The sequence below is a fragment of the Monodelphis domestica genome, chromosome 2, assembly GCF_027887165.1.
Source record: "Monodelphis domestica isolate mMonDom1 chromosome 2, mMonDom1.pri, whole genome shotgun sequence".
Classification (NCBI taxonomy): domain Eukaryota; kingdom Metazoa; phylum Chordata; class Mammalia; order Didelphimorphia; family Didelphidae; genus Monodelphis; species Monodelphis domestica.
The window spans coordinates 422,808,328-422,832,555 of NC_077228.1; the positions used below are offsets into that span (position 1 = coordinate 422,808,328).

Below are 24,228 nucleotides of genomic sequence, written 5' to 3' on the forward strand. Positions count from 1 at the left end.
GTATACAAGCAGTTGTATTTCTTCTGTGTTTCTACTCCCACAGTTTTTCCTCTGGATGTGGATAGTGTGTTTTCTCATAGATCCCTCCGAGTTGTACAAGATCACTGCATTGCCACTAATGGAGAAGTCCATTACATTTGATTGTACCACAGTATATCTGTTTCTGTGTACAATCTTTTCCTGGTTCTGCTCCTTTCGCTCTGCATCAATACCAGGAGGTTGTTCCAGTTCCCATGGAATTCCTCCACTTTATTATTCCTTTGAGCACAATAGTATTCCATCACCAACATATGCCACAATTTGTTCAGTCATTCCCCAACTGAAGGGCATCCCCTCATTTTCCAATTTTTTGCCTCCACAAAGAGTGCAGCTATGAATATTCTTGTACAAGTCTTTTTTTCTTATTATCTCTTTGGGGTACAAACCCAGCAGTGCTATGACTGGATCAAAGGCAGACAGTCTTTTAGAGCCCTTTGGGCATATATTCTCTCTCTCTCTCTCTCTCTCTCTCTCTCTCTCTCTCTCTCTCTCTCTCTCTCTCTCTCTCTCTCTCTCTGTGTCTGTATTATTTACTTGGACTTAATAGTTATAGATTGGAATAAAGCAGAAATGTATATTTGCTTTTCTTTTCATTAAAAAAAAAAATAGAGCAAATGAGATCCTTTTTATTATTTAATGGACCTTGACCCCAAAGACAAAAAGATTGCTAAAAGGGCAGAATGAAGAAAGTGGTTAATGTGCCAGTATGAGGAAATAGGTGGAAAACACATGTTGAATATCACATAATTGTTCCCCTGATGAAGTTCTTATTGCTCACTTCTTATGTAATATTTTAGCCATCAATTGGACATAAATATGATTTAAACAGTTTTCTAAGGTGTAAAAACTTTAAATAAAGTAAAAGCCATAGAGACATTTTAGATAAAATGCCAATTTCAGGTTCAGTCTTCTCTGTCTTCAAGAACTCTAAAGTTAGGATCTATAGCTTTATTATATAATCACTAAATGCTCTAGCTGGTGTTTTGGTGCAGTAATTCAGTCTGCTCCATTTTTAAGAAGACAAAAAGGAATTTTTGTAACTATTGGGGATCTTGTACTAGGCACTAAAATACAATGTTACAGAGATTTAGCTTTTAATATATCTATCACTAGAATAGTTTACATCAAGATACTAGGGTCTTTACTAGATTATCATCCAATATATATGATTTTGTATCATATTTTCATTCTTATTCCTGTGGACCATGAATGAAGTATATTTTAAAGGATTCCAGATGTGCAAAGCATAATAAAATCATGATCTATCTCTACTTGATTTGATTGACAAATTAATTTTTGCACTTACATTTCTACATATTTACAAATTTCTTGATCATTCAAATTTGATTATATCTTATTTGCTTGTTCCTTCTAGCTTTGATTATTGGACTTAATTTTATTAATGTTCTATTTTTGGTTCAGCTTAACTATACCTTCTCTCTCCCCCACCCCCCACCCCCCCACCCCCTGCCCCTTTCAGATGTTAATCAACCAGGAACTTTTCTCAAAGAAAATTTTTGTCAAATCACAGCCTTTTGAGACTGGTGTTCCTTCAGCAGACCTAGACAAACTAGAACATGATTTACAAAATATGTTGAAGGTTGTGGAAAAGCATAGTGATGAAGATGAAAAGGTACAATATGCCTCATATCTTTGTTAATATTGGCCATGTGGCAAAAAAAAATTCTAATTTGAGTTTTTTGGTATTGTGTTTAGATATGGTAATAGGTAAATGATTTATATATAATTCTTTGAGTTAATTTTTAAAAGAAATTAAGTAGATTTCCTTTCAAGTGTAAACTTTAGTGCATGATTTAAAATTTAAAATATTTTAACATAGGATTTAGAGAGACCATGCGATATATTACTGTTATATACAACTGATGGACCTGAAGTTAAAAGACTTAGGTTCAGATCCTGCTTCTTACATCTACATAGATATGTTATCCTGAGGAAATCACTTTCATTTTTTCAGAAAGCTTTTTCAGATTAGGTGATAATATGAGTTTGTAGAGATAGTTGCCTCACTCGAGATTCCCTATTAAAATTTTAGGAATAATTTTTAAAAGGTCCCTCAGAATTTAAAACATTTCTGGAACAATATCAGTTTTTTAAAATGAAAATGTTATTTTAAATTTTTAATGGGATATTTTTTTGCTTTCTTTAAACAGTTCATCATGATGAAACTATTCCTTCTAGTAATGAAACATACATTGCTGGAGAGATATCAAAGTGAATCTTTGACAGTTTTTTCCTTTTTTATTTTCAGTTGGATGAGGAGAAAGCTCAGATTGAGGAAGTTCTTCAGAGAGGAGAACAGATGCTACAGCACCCTATGGAGGATAACAGAAGAGAAGAGATACGTTTACAGTTGCTACTTCTGAGGACAAGACATAACAATGTCAAGGTATAATCATTGGAAAATTTGTGTCATGCTTATTGATCTTGGCTGCAGGAAAATATTTGATATAATCACACAAAACTTGAGGAAGGAGACAACACTTTTATTAACAGAGGTTGTTTCGTGGAGATGGTAGCACTTGATATGAACTATGAAGGATTTCAAAAAGCTGATTTGTCCTGAGTTGTCTACACAAATGGTATGGTAGAATTGATTATCTGGTTGACTAGTTTGACTTGAGTATAGACTGTGATAAGGAGAGTACTATGGGAAAAGAACTTTGGAAAATCTGTTATAGAAATCCTCGGAATTAAAATTTGTATTGTTGGCTAAGATTTTCTGTTATTTCTTATGCTATAAATTCCATCAGATGATTTTTTAAAAAAATTGTTTCACTTTGGCACATTTGTCAAGTATATAAACATAATATTAAAGCAATGAATCATATTTATCTTTATATTCTTAATATAACTGACATCCATATTGCCCTACATGAAAGAATGACTTTGAGGTGTTTTATTACAACTTTCATAAAGTTGATTTTATCATGTATCAAAATAGAGAAGAAATGTTATTTTTAAGCAACAGTTGGTCATTTGGAATTGCCATGTTCATGGTTTAAGCATTGGCAAAATTACCCCCATGAAAGGAATTGTACTTCATGCTATACTCTCAGTTGAAGAAGAGAAAAGGGTCTATAAATTCTCCAAGATTCCTCAAGAAGACTGACTAAATTAAATTACAGTTTACTTTTATATATATTTATACATATCCACATACATTTACATACTTAAATCTTACTCAGAAACATAAAATATATACTTAATATATATGTGAGCCTTTGGGATCAAATGGTGAAAGCTTTGTTTGAAATGGTCTTCCAGAGTAATAAAGTTAAAAAGTTTTCAACAGCTTATACATAGTATACAAACCAAGATTAACTCTATAGGTACATATGCATGTATATGATATATGCATATGTGTTTATATACATATATTACATTACAAATAATTTCCTCATAAAGAACATTAGAAGGTACAAAATGTAATGAATGTAGAGAACCAAATCCATACTTTCAATTAAAAATAAATTTACCTGTGTAGAAGCTGATAGGACATGTTTGGTAATCAATGTAGGAACTTTCTGAATTAGCTTTCTACGTAAGGATAACCCATTGACTATTTATATAAGAGATAGAAATTAGTACCATATTAAAAGAAGTCTAGAAATGGAAACATGGATCCTGAAATCAATGCAGTCCCAAATATTAAACTTTTAATGGATAAAATGATAAATGTACAATGGAAGAGACATAGGAATTGAGTTACCATTTCTCAAGGTCATTTAACTGTTATAAATCAGTTCTCATAATGAAGAGACTAAGAATTTCTAGAAATCATCTTTGTTGGCAACCCTCTTAATTTCCTTTCCAAAATGGAGGGATGATAGTCATGTGCAACATTGATTTATAGTATATGTGTTTGGTAAAATTGTATAGGGTGGAATGGTAAAAGATTAATGACACCATCAACTTAAAAATAGCATTATAAGATCGAAGGAAAAAGAAATTTATAAAAAGCGTGACAGAAGTTTCAGTTAAGCTCAGTCATCTTGAGAGCATTAGAGGTGAAACTGACAGCAACAAAAAGAATCAGAAATAGAAAATACTGCTGAAGGTTATTTTAACATTGTTGTTTTTTCACCAATGATACTGCAACTATGAAATTTGAATTCTACCATCAGTGATCCCCATGTGCTAAATGGGAAGTATAAATAGAACTAAGTAAAGATTTGCAGATGGGAAGCACAAGCTAATTAGTAATCATCAGAAAGCATACCTTAATCACTGATTTTTTGTCAGGCACTGTACTAAGCACTAGTGTTACAAAGAAAGGGGAAAAAAGAAGCACTGTGTTGTTCTTGCCCTCAAGGAGCTCACATTCTAATGGAGGAAGCCACCTATAAATTATTATGTTCATACAAAATTTATGTGTGGATATATATGTGCTTATATGCACTCATGTGAATGTATAGTCTAATTTATATGCTTGTATTTGTAAATATGTAAGCGTTCTGTAAATTGGTGTTAATCTCAGAAGTAAAGCACTCTCAATGAGAGAGGCTGAGTCTCAGAGGAAGCCTGGAAGTCAGAAGAGGCCAGTAATGAAGGAGAACATTCCAAGCACTGGTATCAGCCAGTGAATGATTTCTACTCCTCAGATCAGATTAGAGATTTCTTCCTTGCTTTTCCAGTTTCTTTATGATGTGATCTTTTAAACCCAACTCGTATAACCATTTGCCACTAATCTTGGCATATGCAATCATGTGATCATTTAAACCCTATTGATTTCAGGGCCGTTTTCCAGTTTTGCCTGCCCCAGAAGCAATGGTTTTTGGATTTACTAGAACACAGACTACTGAGTTCATTTGCTTTAATAGGTTGCTTTTTATATAACCAATACAACATTTTATGATTATTGCTTTGTATTTATAGTTGTTATCTATCACCTATTCATAATAATTTATATTGTTTTACTTTCTTTAAAACAATGAAGACACATAGTTTTCAAAGAATTATAGAACAGTATAATGGAAAGGTTGCCAGATTTAAAATAAAGAGACTTAAAATATTTAGGGTTCAAATTCCACCATTTCCATTTACTGGTTAGGATCATGGGGCTGGCTCTTTCATCAAGTCAACAAGCATTTTAGTGCTTACTATTTGTTGGACACTCTGCTCATCTCTAGACATAAAAAGCAAAGCCAAAAAATCAACCAGAAAGCCATTCCCTGTTCTTAAAGAGTGCACAGCCTAATGGAGAGGACAAAATGCAAGCAACTAGTTATAAATTCCAAATTAAGATATATGTACAAATTAAAATATATGCAGAATAAGATCAAATTAGAGAAATGGCACCTCCTTAAAATAGGAATGATAATACTTGTATGATCTTCTTCATCAATTTGTAAGACTTGAATAAGGTAATATATATGAAATGCTTTGTGAATTATAATGCTTTGCAGATATGTAAACTGTTATAAATGGGAATCATTAGGCAGTGAGTTTTTATAATCTTTGTTTTTTTGCTAGAGTATTTAATCACACTTGATATAAAAGGAGTTCTTATGTCTCACAAAGCTCATGTAATTCCAATTTAACTTTTATCTTTTATAGAGACATATAACTTGTAACCAGTAACCATCAAATAATAATCCATCATACAAATACAGACATTCATCTTCATAGCTTGAAAAAACTTTATAATGGACTATCCTGTTTTTACCAGTTGGTGAAGAACAACTGCTTTATTACTTTTTGCTTTTATTTTCTATACTTTGTTTGATATCACCAGTTAATTAAAAAAAAAAAAAACCTTCCCTTCTCTCTTAGAATCATTACTAAGTATCAGTTCCAAGGTAGATGGGGCAGTAAGGGCTGCACAATTGGGGTTAAGTGACTTGCTCTGGGTCACATAACTAGGAAGTATCTGAGTGCTAGGATCCATCAAAGACCATGCTTTTTGACACAGTCACACGTAGAAACCTGGGTCTGCAAAGCACCCCCCAGGAAGGATGAAAACACCCACTGAAACATCCCCCCCCCCCAACGTGACTCTTCTCATTAACATTCCCTTAGCTATGATTATTATTCTTACTTAGCCCCAGGAAAAATAGATGAGAGCAACATGCTCTGATCCTGACCTTAGCAACAATGTTTCATTGACTATCTCCCTAGGCTTCTTTTCTGTTGTTAGGTTCTATGGAAACATATATATTGAGAATGAAACTGTTTGCCAAATAGATGTGGGATCATGAGGGTATAAAATAAAGCCAAGCCTTAGCCAAGGTGAATCAGTTTATCCTGTGAAACCTGTGCTACGGATTGAATGCAAAAGCTGTGTCCCATCCATCATTCAGCTAACACAGTCCCACCTCCAAGACCCCATCCCATGTGGGAGACTGGCCCACCCCACAGCATCTGAGGCCAGATTTTAACCCAGGAATTCTCGACTCCAGGCCTGACTCTTTATTCACTACACCATGTAGATGTTCCTCACCATTTTATTTTTAGCATGTAAAATTAGATAATGTGTAAACTTAGGCAAGCTATGATGCAGTGAAACCTACCTGGCTATTATTTGTTTCTCTTAATATAAATGTATTTACTTTCTTTTTTTCCATGTATAGCTTTCTTGTTGCCAACTTTTATTTCTTTTTTTTTTAAATAGCAGCAACTTTTATATAAAGAATCATTGAATTTTAGAGATACTTTTTTTGTTTTGTTTTTATCTGTAAAAGAATAATTCCTTGTGCTGTTTTATATTGGACTCAGGCATGGGGGAATTAAAAGACTGAGACAGAAAAAAATGGTCATAAAGTATACATTAATGAAAATGGCAACATTTTAGTATTATTGAATTTTGTTATAGAAAACCCTCTTGTCCTGACTTATTTAGGAGATCATTTATTTGATGAGTTTGTTTCTTTCCTTTTTAAGAAAAATTATGTTCTTTTAAAATTTTCTTCTATTCTTTTAACTTAGAATGACATTCAGGGGAATATAAGATAAGATACACTTACTGAACATTTAGGTATTTATGATCTATTTTTGAATATAATATGTCTGTAAAACAACTCGAACTTAGGTTATTATATTATGAGTAACATGTGAATATTATAATTATTAAGAACTGTAGGAGTGGAGAAACCATAGATATCTCATGATCAATGAGTCTGGGCAGGTTTTGCAAAGAATAGTATATGAAGCATAGATGCGAAGATGAGGGACATTTCACTGAAAATACAGGGGCCAAAATAAAGTCATGGATGATGAAAGGTTGGGGTATATTAATGTTTTGTAAGTGAAGGCAAAATATTATCAACTATTCGTTGTTTTAATCAAAATAGGTTATCAGTTGAATTGTTTCCTAGTTCATTAATTTGATTAAGTGTGATGTACTGGATAGAGTGCTAGGTATGAAGTTAAGAAGACTTTTCTTAAGTCTTAATCTACCCTCACACTCCCTAGCTATTTGATCCTGAACAAGTCACCTTAACCCTATTTGCCTCAGTTTCTTTATTTGTAAAATGAGTTGGAGTGGGATATAGCAAACTCTTCCATCATCTTTGTCAAGAAATCCCCAAATGGGTTTATGAAGAGTTGGATATTACTGAAATGACTCAACAATAACAATTTAGAAAAAAATGAAATATAAATAATCTTGTAACTAGTCTCAAAAGCTTAAATTATGTCTTTTTTTTTAAACCCTTACCTTCTGTCTCAGAATCAATACTACGCATTGATTCCAAGGCAGAAATGTCGTATGGGCTAGGCATTGGGGGCCAAATGACTTGCCCAGGGTCACACAGCTGGGAAGTGTCGGAGTCCAGATTTGAACCTGGGACCTCCCGTCTCTAGGCCTGAATCTCAATCCACTGAGCTACCCAGCTGCCCCCAAATTATATCTTTAAAGATACTTTTGACTAGATGATTTTTGATGTTCTTTTTAGCTCTATGATCCTCCAACTAAGTGGAAATCAAAATGTCGGCACTGAGCCCTTGAAAACCCATAGGTATTAGCCGTAATACCAAGAGCTTTCTGGGCTTCTTTTCTTGAGGTGTAAATGGAAGCAGGTGCAGGTCTGGTTTGGGAGAAGCATCAGCAGTTTAAGAAAGAGGACAGAAGCAGCAATTTCTTAAACTGTATTAAAAACACATTAAAATATTAAACTAGAAGGGGCAGCTGGGTAACTCAGTGAATTGAGAGCCAGGCCTAGAGACGGGAGGTCCTAGGTTCAAATCTGGACTCCGACACTTCCCAGCTGTGTGACCCTGGGCAAGTCACTTGACCCCCATTGCCTAACCCTTACCACTGCCTTGGAACCAATGCGTAGTATTGATTCCAAGACAGAAGGTAAGGGTTAAAATTTTTTTTTCTTTTTTGTCTCTGGGTGTCATACTTATCTGTAATTGAATCATCAAAGAGAATTTTATAACATAATGAATCAATTCCCTACTTGAAATCATGTATACCTGAGTTCACAACTCATCTCTGGCATTAGCTGTGTATTGTTGAGTAGGTCACTCTCTGAACTTGTTTCCTTGTCTTTAAAATGAATTTAATTATACCTTTTGCACCTACCTCACAGAACTGTGCCTTTAACATGAATGCCGGTCATTATTTTCTTAGCTGGTTGGGTGTGTGTGTGTGTGTGTGTGTGTGTGTGTGTGTGTTGTGGTAGTGGTGGTGGGGCTAATTTATTTTTCTTTGTTTGTATTGGCCTCATGGTAATACTTTAGGAGATCTTAAGAGACCGAGGTTTCATCACACCTCTATGGTTTTTATGTTTTTGGGACAAGTTTTGATAGTAGTACATCTGAATTTCCTTGTCATATGCTGTCAGACTGGGTCTTTTCTGAATTGTAAGAAAAAGGGAAGGAAAAATCAGTTATTGCACTTGGACCTTTTGGGAAAACTTTTTAAGTTGGATAATTTTTATATCTCTTGGTAAGGGAATTTGTTAATGCATGATTGTTCTTCAAAATTGCAACTGATTTTTAAGAGTAGACGTTTTCAGTAGTATCAGCTACAAACTGAAGCCATATTTTACTTAAACTAATTTCCTCTTTTTTCTCTAAGGAGACCTCCTTCCTATTTGAATTATCAATATAGAAAGATGTGTTTGCTACCCAGAATATTAACTCCCTTTGTATATCTGTATTATATTATTTTACATTCGATATCTAGATGGGGATAGAGTTTTGGCATTGCAGTCTGTACTAATATTGACTTCTGGAATTTACATCGTGGGAGTGAAAGTCATAAAAACGATGTGTTTTCATAAATAGAGGGAAATGCTTTTGTAATATAGACTCTGCAGGAGTCTATATATCTATAAATCATTCCTTTAATGAGTAAATGGTGAATATTACAGTGGTGTTAGCATTTATAGACTATTCCTTCCCTTTAATATTAGATGTTGGAGTATATCAGTCTGACCATGCTTTGTGGAGAATAGTTTCATATTTAGGCAGTTTGTCTCTGAAAAGACTGCCGTACTTATATACCTTTTAATTTTTCTATTTTCTTAATTCCTTCCAAAGCCTAGCAGGACCTCTCCCTCTACCCCTGGGTGGGAACCATGACTTCATTTGCAGAATAAATTGACATCATTCACCAAGGAGATGACCCTTTTTGCCAAAGCCAGCCCTATACTTGTGTACTTGATCCTTTCCCCTCTCATCATTTCCAGCAAATTGCATTCTTAATTATCAGTACTCCCTTCTTTTGAGTTTTAAACATCTCCCTAGCAATAAATTCCTTCTGTGAAGCCTCCAGTGAACCCATCTCACCAGTACATAAAAACACCATCTCCTCAGGCTATCATTCTCCTTCCTTTCTCAGCCAAACTCGGAAACCGTTTTATACACTCATTTCTTCTGCATCTTTTTAAAACTCCTTAACCCTTTGCTGTTGTTAAAGCTATTGATTTAACGGAATCCTTTCTCTCCAAACTTACCAATCATCTTTCTTGGAAAAAATTGTATTTTGGAGGGCAGCTAGGTAAAGAGATAGGAGGTCCAAGGTTGAAATCTTGCCTCAGACACTTTCCACTCTTCTGCCTTGGAGCCAATACATAGTATTGATTCTAAGGCAAAAGGTAAGGATTTAAAAAAATTGTATTTTTGTCAATTAGCTAGAACTTATTTTCGTTCCTCTTGCCCTCCTGGACCACCAGATTAAAAAAGAAATAGAAAAACTGTTGATAAATTTGCATAGTCAAATAAAATCAGTTCCTCAATTTACTAAGTCTTAAAACTATGTCTTATTTTGCACCTCAAATGCATCACCTCTCTTTGTGGAGGTGAGTAACATGCTTTATGAATTCTCCTTCAAATAACTGATGATCATTTGTGTTTATCAGTTATCCCTTTTAATGTTATTTCATATTTTATTATAAGAAATGTCATGGACTGCTCACTCCTGCAAGTCCTCATATATTTCATCATTTCTTATGATACCATGTTACTCCATTACATTCAACTCATATTCTTATTTTTTCAGCTATATGATGAGACATCTCATAGGTTTCTAGTTCTTTGCTACTTTAAAAAGAGCTGCTGTAATTGTTTTTTTTTTTTTGGTAGTACACATGGATATTTTCTTTCTGACCATGATTCCTCTGTCATATAGCCTCAGTAGTAATATTAGTGGGTCAAAGGTTTTGCAATTTCAAAATTTAAAATCTAAAATTACATTCTAGTAGCCTAAGTATTTTTTACTTGCTTCATCAGATGGTCTTTATTCGAAACTGGTGACCTTACCTTCTTCTCCTGGGTACTTTTTCTTTCCTGGATTTTCCTGATGCTGTTCCCTCCTGATCTGCCTCCTCTCTCTCTGACTTCTACATCTTAGTCTCCTTTACTGGCCCATCATCCCAAATGAACTACCAAATTATTACTGTTCCCCATAATTATATTCTGGGTTCTTTCCTCCCTCTATATATTTTTATCTTCGTAAATTAATATATTACATTACCTCTTATTAGTTTAAACACCCTTATATGTAGATAATCCTATCTATTCACCTGTATTCTTTCCTCTGAGCTCTAGTTCCATTTGTATCTATCTGAGAATAAGTAGCAGAATAAAATTTCATCCTATGCCCCTGAATCCATGGCTTATGTCATTTAATTAGCATCCTAACTAAAAACAGAAGCTGGTCAATCAGAGTTTTATACCTTTATCTTTTATTCCTAACTTCCACCAAATATTCATTTTCTGGTGTGGCTCTAAAATATATTAAGTGATACAAATTTTCTTTTTCTGGATTTTTTCTATTGTAGTATCTTCTACATAAAATGAAGTGCATTTCCATCAATAAGTCAATTTGTAGTTAAAATACCTATTATGTATCATTCATAATTCTGTACCATTTATAATCATAATTATGTATTTGTTAAATTGCTCAGCTACTTTTTATTTTCCTTTGTCTTTATCTGATTTAAGTTCCTTTAAGGTATGGAATTATTTCACCCTTTTAAAATGCACTAAATGGCTTTCATAATCCAAAAACCATTATGTAATTTTTACTGTCTTATATAAATACTAAAATCTAAACCATTTTATGATCCCTTTGTATTAGAATTTTTCTCCAAAAATAAAATTACCTGGAAGTAATAGCTAGATAAGATCTTAGAGGACATTTTGATTGATGACTTTGGGGGAAAGAGCTATTTTGAGCATATAAAAGATATATTTTTACTCCAAACCATCTCACTGCCTCCATCAATATATTAAGGAGGAAAAAAAATTCCTCACTTAGGTTGTTCTTAAAGTCTGAATAGAAAATATTATTTAATACATTTGACTTTCTGAGGTTTAATATGCAAGGTTTTTTGGGTGTAGTTCAAACTGACCCCATTACATCATCCTTGGATTTCTGTGTCTCAAGGCCATGAAATCCTTTAGAACAGTGAGTTTAGAGCTTCCATTTAATTTTAAATAAATCTTTGCATATATACCATAAGGTACCAATTTCTACCTGAAACAGTGGAGCAGAATTTTTTCAAATAAAATGCCCCTAAAAATAAACCCACCAGGGGGACAACTTACTGACTCAGTGATAGTCAGGCCTTGAGATGGGAGGTCTTGGATTCAAATCTGGGCTCAGACATATCCTAGCTGTGTGACTCTTGGAAAGTCAATTAGCTCCCATTGCTTAGCAGACTTTTCTGCCTTTGAATAATACACAGTATTGATTCTAGGATAGAAGAAAGGGTTTTTTTTTTAATTTAGTGACTATATAGTTAATTAGCATAAATGAGGAAACAACCAGTTAGTTTAAAATATTCCAATTAAGAATATTTAGTACTGTATTTAATGCCTTTCTATGAATAATTATTTTCTAAAATGAATGGCCCCTGAATTAGGTCTTGAGTAAGGATTACTTTTAATTACTATTATCATTAGGATCTTGCTAGATGAAAATATTGAATTGGTTAAAATCTGTTTATTATCTTATTTAGATTACTGAAGATTTAGAACTATTTGAGATCATAGTTGTAGTTTGAGTCTTCCCATTTTACAAATGCTTAACCTGGTGTTCCAAATGACTTGCTTAATTTCATACATTGATTGGCAGAGACAAGAGAAGATTGTAGTGACCAGTAAAGAATTCAGAGGAATTAACTTTGCAAACTTATTCTTTGACTTACTTCCCATGTGAACTTGGGAAAAGTCACTTAATCTCTTTGGAGGTCTCTTTCTTAAAATTAAGATGGAGTTCAGCTATTTTGGAGGTTGACGTGATTCTACTTTGTGACTCAAAAATACTGTGAAGAAAAGTCCTTTCTCTCCAAAACTTCCATTCCCCCATTTGCCTATGTTTTCAAAATTATGTTTATATCATCTTTTTATTCACTTGTTTGTTTTTAACTTTTATCTTCTGTCTTATAATTAGTAGGAAGTTTCATTTCCAAGCCAGAAAAACAGTAAGGGCTAGGCAATGGGGGTCAAGTGACAGGGTCCCACAGCTAGGAAGTGTCTGGGGTCAGATTTGAACTGAAGCCTTGATCTTTATCCATTGCATCATCTAGCTTCCCCTCTACGCCCCCCCCCCCCCCTTTTGCCTTGGACTTATCAAAAACAAGAGAAAGAAAGTTGGTTGTAATTTATGATTTTTAAAAAATATAATGCATCCAAACTAAAACATGTGGGCAATCATTTCTAAGCTTATATACTCTCAGATCAGGGAAGAAGAAAAAAGTTTTCCTCTCAGTCATATTTCTAAATAAATTAAACATATGTAATTCTAATTTTTCTTTTAATATTTATACCTTCTTGTGAAATGAAAAACACATCCCCTTTCACACACAAATCCAAATCCCTAGACATGCAGTATATTAACTTTGCATTGTTTTCTCCTTGATTAAAATAAAACCTTGCAGGTGCAGTATGGACCTGATTGACTGTTTGGCCCAATGTAAAGAACACTGCTTTTGGGATTAAAGGTTCTTGTTTAGAATTCTGACTTTGCTGCTTTGAACCTTTATGACTGTGATCAATTAATTTCACCTCTCTGCCTAGATTTTCTCATCTATAAAATGAGAGGATTGGACAAGATAACCTATGAGGTCCTATATAAGTCTAAATCTGTGATCTTTTCATGCTATAATGAATGAATGCCTGAGTTAGTAGCTCTTTTTTTTTTTAAATATATTTTATTTGATCATTTCCAAGCATTATTCGTTAAAGACATAGATCATTTTCTTTTCCTCCCCCCCACCCTCCATAGCCGACGCGTAAGTCCACTGGGCATTAGATGTTTTCTTGATTTGAACCCATTGCTTTGTTGATAGTATTTGCATTAGAGTGTTCATTTAAAGTCTGTCCTCTGTCATGTCCCCTCAACCTCTGTATTCAGGCAGTTGCTTTTTCTCGGTGTTTCCACTCCCATAGTTTATCCTTTGCTTATGAATGGTGTTTTTTTTCTCCTGGATCCCTGAAAGTTGTTCAGGGACATTACACCGCCACTAATGGAGAAGTCCATTACGTTCGATTATACCACAGTGTATTAGTCTCTGTGTACAATGTTCTCCTGGTTCTGCTCCTCTCGCTCTGCATCACTTCCTGGAGGTTGTTCCAGTCTCCATGGAATTTCTCCACTTTATTATTCCTTTGAGCACAATAGTATTCCATCACCAACATATACCACAGTTTGTTCAGCCATTCCCCAATTGATGGGCATCCCCTCGTTTTCCAGTTTTGGGCCACCACAAAGAGCGCAGCTATGAATATTTTAGTACAAGTCTTTGTGTCCATTATCTCTTTGGGGTACAGACCCAGCAGTGCTATGGCTGGGTCAAAGGGTAGATATTCTTTTGTCGCCCTTTGGGCATAGTTCCAAATTGCCCTCCAGAATGGTTGGATCAGTTCACAACTCCACCAGCAATGAATTAATGTCCCTACTTTGCCACATCCCCTCCAGCATTCATTACTTTCCTTTGCTGTTATGTTAGCCAATCTGCTAGGTGTGAGGTGATACCTCAGAGTTGTTTTGATTTGCATCTCTCTGATTATAAGAGATGTAGAACACTTCTTCATGTGCTTGTTAATAGTTTTGATTTCTTTATCTGAGAACTGCCTATCCATTTCCCTTGCCCATTTATCAATTGGAGAATGGCTTGATTTTTTGTACAATTGATTTAGCTCATTATAAATATGAGTAATTAAACCTTTGTCAGAGGTTTCTATGAAGATTTTTTCCCAATTTGTTGTTTCCCTTCTGATTTTAGTTATATTGGTTTTGTTTGTACAAAAGCTTTTTAGTTTGATGTAGTCAAAATTATTTATTTTACATTTTGTGATTCTTTCTATATCTTGCTTGGTTTTAAAGCCTTTCCCCTCCCAAAGGTCTGACATGTATACTATTCTGTGTTTACCCAATTTACTTATGGTTTCCTTCTTTATGTTTAAGTCACTCACCCATTTTGAATTTATCTTGGTGTAGGGTGTGAGGTGTTGATCTATTCCTAGTCTCTCCCACACTGTCTTCCAATTTTCCCAGCAGTTTTTATCGAATAGTGGATTTTTGTCCCAAAAGCTGGGATCTTTGGGTTTATCGTATACTGTCTTGCTGAGGTCGTTTTCCCCCAGTCTATTCCACTGATCTTCCTTTCTGTTTCTTAGCCAGTACCAAATTGTTTTGATGACTGCTGCTTTGTAATATAGTTTGAGGTCTGGGACTGCAAGGCCCCCATCATATGTGTTTTTTTTCATTATTTCCCTGGATATCCTTGATCTTTTGTTCTTCCAAATGAACTTTGTTATGGTTTTTTCTAAATCAGTGAAGAAGTATTTTGGTAGTTCAATGGGTATGGCACTAAATAGATAAATAAGTTTGGGTAGGATGGTCATTTTTATTATATTGGCTCGTCCTATCCATGAGCAGTTAATGTTTTTCCAATTGTTCAAGTCTAGTTTTAGTTGTGTGGCGAGTGTTTTGTAGTTGTGTTCATATAGTTCCTGTGTTTGTCTTGGGAGATAGATTCCTAGGTATTTTATTTTGTCTAAGGTGATTTTGAATGGGATTTCTCTTTCTAGTTCTTGCTGCTGAGCTGTGTTGGAGATATATAGAAAAGCTGATGATTTATGTGGGTTTATTTTGTATCCTGCAACTTTGCTAAAGTTGTTGATTATTTCAATTAGCTTTTTGGTTGAATCTCTAGGATTCTTTAAGTAGACCATCATGTCATCCGCAAAGAGTGATAACTTGGTCTCCTCCTTGCCTATTCTGATGCCTTCAATTTCTTTATCTTCTCTAATTGCTACTGCTAGTGTTTCTAGTACAATGTCAAATAGTAGAGGTGATAATGGGCATCCTTGTTTCACTCCTGATCTTATTGGGAATGCATCTAGTTTATCCCCATTGCAGATGATATTAGCTGTTGGTTTTAGATATATACTGTTTATTATTTTTAGGAATGACCCTTCTATTCCTATGCTTTCTAGTGTTTTTAATAGGAATGGATGTTGTATTTTATCAAAGGCTTTTTCTGCATCTATTGAGATAATCATGTGGTTCTTGCTAGTTTGCTTGTTGATGTGGTTAATTATGTGGATGGTTTTCCTAATGTTGAACCAGCCCTGCATCCCTGGTATGAATCCTACTTGATCATGGTGAATGATCCTTCTGATCACTTGCTGGAGTCTTTTTGCTAGTATCCTATTTAAAATTTTTGCATCTATATTCATTAGGGAGATTGGTCTATAGTTTTCTTTCTCTGTTTTTGACCTGCCTGGTTTTGGAATCAGTACCATGTTTGTGTCGTAAAAGGAGTTTGGTAGAACTCCCTCTTTGCTTATTATGTCAAATAGTTTGTATAGTATTGGGGTTAACTGTTCTCTGAATGTTTGATAGAATTCACAGGTGAATCCATCAGGCCCTGGGGATTTTTTCTTAGGAAGTTCTTTGATGGCTTGATGGATTTCAATTTCTGATATGGGATTATTTAAGAATTCTATTTCCTCTTCTGTTAGTCTAGGCAGTTTGTATTTTTGTATATATTCATCCATTTCTCCTAAATTGGTGTATTTATTGCCATATAATTGGGCAAAGTAATTTCTAATGATTGCCTTAATTTCCTCCTCATTGGAGGTACTGTCCCCCTTTTCATCTTTAATGCTGTGAATTTGCTTTTCTTCCTTCCTTTTTTTAATTAGATTGACCAGTACTTTGTCTATTTTGTTTGTTTTTTCAAAGTACCAGCTTCTTGTCTTATTTATTAAATCAATAGTTCTATCACTTTCGATTTTATTAATTTCTCCCTTAATTTTTAGGATTTCAAATTTGGTTTTCTGCTGGGGGTTTTTAATTTGATCGCTTTCGAGTTTTTTCAATTGCATTTCCAATTGATTGATCTCTGCTCTCCCTTGTTTGTTAATATGAGCTTTCAGGGATATGAATTTGCCTCTGATTACCGTTTTGGCTGCATCCCAAAAGGTTTGAAAGGATGTTTCGCCATTGTCATTTTCCTTGATGAAATTATTAATTGTTTCTATGATTTCTTCTTTAGCTAAACGGTTTTGGAGTATCATATTGTTTAATTTCCAATTGGTTTTAGATTTGGTTTTCCATGTACCATTACTAATCATTATTTTTATTGCCTTGTGATCTGAGAAGGCTGCATTCATTATTTCTGCTTTTTTGCATTTGTGTGCTATGTTTCTATGACCTAATGTATGGTCAATTTTTGTGAATGTGCCATGTGGTGCTGAGAAGAAGGTGTATTCCTTTTTATCCCTATTTATTTTTCTCCATATGTCTATTAATTCTAATTTTTCTAAGATTTCATTCACTTCTTTTACCTCTTTCTTATTTATTTTTTGATTTGATTTATCTAAATTTGATAATGGTTGGTTTAAGTCTCCCACTAGTATGGTTTTATTGTCTATTTCTTCCTTCAATTCTCCTAGTTCCTCCATTAGAAATTTGGGTGCTATATTATTTGGTGCATACATGTTGATTAATGATATTTCCTCATTGTCTAGAGTCCCTTTTAACAAAATATAATTACCTTCCCTATCCCTTTTGATCAGGTCTATTTTTGCATTGGCTTTATCAGATATCATGATTACCACTCCTGCCTTCTTTCTATCAGTTGAGGCCCAGAAGGTCTTACTCCATCCTTTAATTCTGACCTTGTGGGTGTCAACCCGCCTCATGTGTGTTTCTTGAAGACAACATATGGTAGGGTTTTGGATTCTAATCCATTCAGCTATTCGTCTACGTTTTATGGGTGAGTTCATCCCATTCACGTTCAAAGTTATGATTGTCATTTGTGGACTCCCTGGCATTTTGATTGCCTTCCCTAATTCTAACCTTTTCTTCTTCGGCTCTACCTTTTAGTCCAGTGATTTACTTTGAATCAGTCCCCCTTGTCCCCTCCCTTGATGTTTCCCTTTTTAGTCCCTCCCTTTTTGTTCCCTCCCCCTCCCCCCTCTCTTTCCCTCCCTTTTTGTTCTCCCTCTCCCCCTCCCCCCCTTGGTTTTCCCTTCTCCTTACCCTTGTTGGGTAAGATAGAATTCAAGATCCCAATGGATCTGGATGTTTTTCCCTCTCAGAGTTGATTTCCCTGAGATTGAGGTTTAAGTAAACCCCCCCCCCCCTCTCTTCCTCTCCTTCTTATAGGAGTTTTCTTCCCCTCCCCTTCCCCTGTGAATCTTTGTGTGAGAACCATTATTCTATTTGGTCTTTCTTTACCCCCTATTTATACATTACATTTTCCCCACATATTAGTATACATAGGTTGATATAAATGTAGTCCTTATAGAAGAGAGTTTGAGTAAAAGAAGATAACATTTTTCCCCTTTCCTTAATATTTACCTTTTCAGGTATTCCTTGCTCTTTGATTTTCGGTATCAAACTTTCCACAGAGCTCTGGTCTTTTCTTTGCAAAAAGTTGGAAGTCTTCTATTTTGTTGAATGCCCATACTTTCCCTTGGAAGTATATAGTCAGTTTTGCTGGGTAGCTGATTCTTGGTTGGAGACCCAGCTCTCTTGCCTTTCTGAAGATCATGTTCCATGCCTTACGATCATTCAGCGTAGAACTTGCAAGGTCTTGTGTGACCCTGATTGGCATTCCTTTATATCTAAATTGTCTTTTTCTGGCTTCCTGTAGGATTTTTTCTTTTGTTTGATAGCTTTGGAATTTGGCAATTACATTCCTGGGAGTTGTCTTTTGGGGGTTTAGTGTAGAAGGTGTTCTGTGAGCTCTGTCAGTGGATGTATTGCCCCCTTGTTCTAGAATCTCTGGGCAATTTTCTTTGATTATATCTTGTATCACCATGTCCAGTTTGGTGTTTATTTCTGGCTTTTCTGGGAGTCCAATTATTCTTAAATTTTCTCTTCTCCCCCTGTTTTCCAGATCTATCACCTTGTCGGTGAGATATTTTATGTTCTCTTCTAATTTCTTGGTGTTTTGGCTTTGCTTTATTAGTTCTTGCTTTAAAGCCTGGTTTTCTTTTACAGTTTGGTCAAACTGGTTTTGTAGATGCGTGAATTTCTTTTGCATCATTTCCCACTTTTCCTCCCAGAGGGCTTCCATCTTTTTGGTCCTTTCTGATTCAAATTCTTCATGTGTTTGTGGAGAGTTTCTATTTCCTTTGGAAGATTTTGGAGAATTTTCTTGTATATCTTCTTCTATCTGCTCTGTATTTTGTATTTTGGCTCCATAGAATGTGTCCAGAGTCGCCCCTTTCTTCTTATTTTTCTTGGTATTTTGGGGCTTCTGTGCTTCTGTGGAGTTTGTCATCTCTGAACGTGGAGGATTGGCTTTTCTTGTCTTTATCTGGTGATCAGAGGCTTTAGTCCTGGGCAGATGTTGGTTCTATGAGCGTTCCCTGGGTTAAACTGAATATGCCTCACTGGAACTGGAATGGAAGGGTTGGACCACGAGGCCACACTCTCCCCCTGGCTCGATTTCCGGAAGTTGCCTTCAGAATCCCTGGCCGTGAGGCTGTTTCGTCGGCCTGCGGGGGGATGGGCTGCCGCTTCCCCAAGCTCCGAGAGCACAGACTTTCACTGAGACTTGGATAGCAGGATCCAGCCCGTGAGGCTGTCTTGCCCGCCCTGAGGGTTGCTGTTGTTTTGACCAGCTCTCTGCAGCGGAGGCCCCAGGCAGTAACTTTCACCAGGACTGGGACTTGGGTAGAAGACCCTGAGGGTTGTTGTTCCTCAGACCCTGCTCTCTGAGCCCGGCGCGGCTGCCGCTTCCGGGAGCCTTGGACTCTGCGCTCCTACCCCTGAGGTCCGAGGGATCTCGGGTTCTGGCTTTTAAGGGGAGCCGTACCTTTTGAACCGGGTCCAGGTCCAGGAGGAGGGTTCCCAGGGTCTGTGCTGTTGATCGTTTTGAATTTCGGCGCCTTAGGAGCTTCTAGTTTGAGATCGGTCGGGAAGGGTTTTCCGGAGATCTGAACTTCAGCTTTCTCTAAGCCGCCATCTTAACCGGAAGTCCCCAGTAGCTCTTTTAAATGATAAATTATTGAAATACGTACACTTTTTTGGGGTGGTGGTGGTATTTATCACTGTTTTAATTGTTCTATAAAACTTTTAAGCACCTGAATATTTTTTAGATATACTATATTTACTCCTCAATAATTTCTCATGTGATCTTTCAATGTCATAATCCTGTGTGACAGCAAATGACTAGAGTTTCTAAATATTGTTTCAGGTTACACATTTTGTGTCTTGTATATTATTCTTTTGGTTCTTCTTGCTTCATTTTGCATCAACTCTTAAACCCCTTCCCACATGACACAGTAGCATTCTAACATTTAAATGTCATAGTTTATTGAGCCTTTCCTCAATTGTAGAACACTCATCTTGTTCTCTTCCCACTATTTTTGATGTTAAAAAAAAGTACTTTTAATGGAATTTGGGTATGTATGGGACCTCTTTTTCTCTTAATTTTCTTTCAAAAATGTTCAGAATCAGGGTTACTGGTTCAAAGGATTAATTAAAAAATAGTAATATGGGAAGTAAAAATGAAAAAAAAAGAGGGGTAATATCTGCTTACCACAATTCATAGTCAGATATTCTATAAGGCTAGAGTGGTAAAAATCAATTATTTTATTCAATTTTCCCAATCAACAGTGCCATCTATAAGGAGACTAATAGAATATGAGGATCATCTTGTAGTCATATATTATTTCTTGGAAAAATAATACAATATAATTTAATAAATATTTTAAATTGCTTGTTGTTTAATGCATTATGTGATACACTGGAGTTTGAAATATAAAGAACAACATAGTCACTATCCTCAAATGATATATAACTTTTTATTATTATAGGTTAACACAAGGACAGAAATAAAAATAATGTAAGTTAGACTGTGAGTTACAAATGGGAGATATCAGAGTGTCATTTCATTACAAAAAGAGTAATTATTGGTTTCCTAGGATTAGGGAAGACTTCAAGAAAAGATGGCATTGGAGCATAGCTTTAATGTAAGGGAGGGATTTCAGTAGGTAGAGATATTAGTGAAGACTTCTTTGGCATTTGAGTTTTGCCTTTGCCAATTCTTGGAAATGCAGAAGCATTGGATGATGCCTTTGAAAGGTCTTCTGATAGCATATTTACCAGGAATAGGTCACCATTTCCTGAAATCCAAATTTATCTTGCTTCTTTTTGGCCTGCTAACTAACCACGATTTGTTTTGGGGCCTGTTATGGTTAATAAATATTATAGCCAAGCAGTCATGGTTAAACTAAAGCTGTTTTGTAGGCGGCAGATAGAAGGCTAAAAGCAGTTTGATATACCACTGACAACTCTTATTATCAGAAGAGTAGGGATAGGAAACAGGAGTTAGGAAATAGAATAGGAAATCTCTTAATCCTTATACGACGTCTGTACATCTAAATCTTATACTCAAATCTATCTAATAAATCCCCCCAATCTAACTTTTTTCCTTGCAGTTTCTTCTTGCCTGAAAAAGCAAGCCTTCTTAAACTATTCTCACAATCTTAAATGAATATTCTCTATCTATCTAACCTAAGCTATTTAATAAAAGCTTCTTCAACCTCCTTAATAAACTATCTGAAATTCAAACTATCAGTGATGGGAACTGTCAGAGTTGACACAGAAAGTGAAGCAGCTCTCTGAGTTCTGAGAAAAAACAGCAGCCCCCTCAGTAACACACTTCTTTTCAATCTAGCTTCACAGATCCATCTCCCCAAACCCAAGCTGCCAGTTTCTCTGGACAGAGAGAAAACTGACCCAGTACCTTCAAACTGCTCTGAGACCAAAGCCAGAGAAAAATGGAGTTTTGCTAACTGACATTTTCTCTCTGTTATGGTTTTCTCTTAAAAAGATGGAGTTCAATACTGTCTGCTACTGCCTCTTAAAGAGACAAAGGGTGAAAGCTGTCTATTACTCTTTCTCCCTCTCCCTCTCCCTCTCTCTCTCTCTCTCTCTCTCTCTCTCTCTCTCTCTCTCTCTCTCTCTCTCTCTCTCTCATCCTTACCTTCCATCTTAGAATCAATACTGTGTATTGTTTCTAAGGCAGAAGAGTGGTAAGGGCTAGGTAGTGGGGGTCAAGTGACTTGCCCAAGGTCACACAGCCAGGAAGTGTCTGAGGCCAGATTTGAACCCTGGACCTCTCGTCTCTAGGCCTGGCTCTCAATCCACTGAGCCACCTAGATACCTCCTATTGCTCTTTCTTAAGGAGACAGCATACAAATGTAAAACCTTCCTCTGTCCTAAAACTTGACAGAATGAAATTACAAAATTCCCCATAACAGGCCATATGAAAACAAGTAGCAGTTTGAATTTGGCCATAGACTGTAGTTTACAATCTCCAGAAAGACTAATTAGGAGAAGAGTAGGTGGAGATGGAAAGATGATATGGGACAGATTTTACCTTTTATACTTTTATTTTGCTTTTGTACTTATTTTCAAGCCAGTATGAATTAATGTGTTTTCAAATTATACCGAACTTGTACCCAGTTGTCGAGTCCATGTATTTAGTGGCAATTCCTAATGCTATTCAGATGGTGTATAGAATTTCATTTTATTCTTTAAAATTCAAGTTACAAATAGCTGAAGGCAAGAAAATAAAGTAATTGGAATTGAACTATAGAGTTCCAGAGAAGTGTAGGAGCTTTCTGTTGGTGAAAAGCATTGTTTTAAAATAAAAGGGGGAAAAGAAATCTTGAGTAATCCAAAGGTCTCTGCCCTGATTATTTGTATGATACCAACATCAAAGGAAATGTCATTTGAGGACAGTCAGTTACCACTTGTACCTTCACCATTCTTGATTCCCCCTTAATAGGAATTCTTAAACAACTATATGTAAGAATTGATGTAAAAACTTACTAAAGCTCTTCATAGTTTTTTACAAAGTAGTAGCAAAGGGATTTGAGAAGTGTTATAGCTTAGATTTAAAAGGGGACATATTGGAAGCAAATTTTCCTTTCTAAATGTAGTTGATTGATTGAATATTATAATAATGTTTTGATTCTGTTTCATGGTCTATTTTAAATGAATTCTGAACTGAGATGGCTAAATCTTTGCAAATTAGTTTAAATATTTAATATTATGTTAGGGTATTTATGTGTACAATTATGCTTTATTAATTGGTCTCTAATAATTTGATTTTTAGTAAATATATTCTCTCAAAAATTGTTAATGTATTCTGTAACATTACCACTTTGATTTGATAAGAATTTAAGCTTCTTGAGGACATGAATTGTTTTATTTAATTTTTAATTTTGTATTCCTAGCACGTAGCATAACTTTTAGCATATATATGCAATGTTCTTTCTTAAGAGAAATATAATATTTGATATATTTCTTTTATTTCTGCAGGCCACCCCCATTCAGCAGATGGTAACAGATCAATATTCATCTGGAATTAGATCAACACCTCTCCCTGTTGATTATCTTGTTGAAATTAACAAAGTTTTACTTGCCATGGGTGATGTTGAACTATTACTCAATTCTCCAGAACTCAACACTGGCATCTATGAAGATTTTTCTTTGCAGGAAGATTCACTGAAGGTAAATATCAATATTATATGTACAGAGAAGCAGTGAAATGACATATTAAGATGGCAGTTCGTTTAAGTGGCAATGTATATTTGACCTGCAGCATATTAAAAGGCACCAAAAAATCATTGGTGTAATAAACTTGACTTTTTGCTATCTCTTTGATATAAGTATCATTATTATTCCTAAAGCTTTATAAGTTAAATTAATATTATTTGTTTATAGAAACTTTGCAATGTTTTGTAAATTTAGGGACATGTTATGAAATTACTTATCTGATAAATGCATTTGGTAGTCAGTTGATGTATAACATCATATGTAACATTAACTGCCATCATTTAATGGTTCTTGGTTATCTGTGTGGACAAATGAGAAGTATTTTGTGTTTTCTTAAAGTTAAGTTTTTTAATAGGTTAAATAATTCACTAAGTATTTGTATGTATCTCTAATGAACTTATGGTATCTTGAAATTACTATTATTATATTTCATGAATTGACTAAAAATCAGTAATTGTTGAAAATGATTAGAGCTAAAATTTTTGACACAAGATATAAAACATTTTACATATATAATCTAATTTGACTAGTACAATAGTCCTGAGGTATTATAATCCCCATTGTATAGATGAGGAAACTGAAACCAGAGAATATAAAATGAAGGTCAAGTAGCTACCGAGCAACATTCAGAGCAAAAATGACAGGAAAGCATTTATTAAGTACTTACTGTGTGCTATTCA

The 24,228-nt window shown here is 35.0% G+C and overlaps 1 protein-coding gene across 12 annotated transcripts in view; it reads left to right on the forward strand.

The window, feature by feature from the left end:
• Positions 1-24,228, forward strand: part of UTRN (utrophin) — a 651,323-nt gene that overhangs the window by 271,891 nt on the left and 355,204 nt on the right. For all 12 annotated transcript variants that reach the window (XM_007484681.3, XM_056818903.1, XM_007484684.3 and 9 more), the window contains 3 exons: positions 1,520-1,672; positions 2,309-2,446; positions 23,312-23,503. In XM_007484681.3, the coding sequence (XP_007484743.2) occupies positions 1,520-1,672; positions 2,309-2,446; positions 23,312-23,503 (483 nt within the window). The remainder of the gene's footprint in view (positions 1-1,519; positions 1,673-2,308; positions 2,447-23,311; positions 23,504-24,228) is intronic.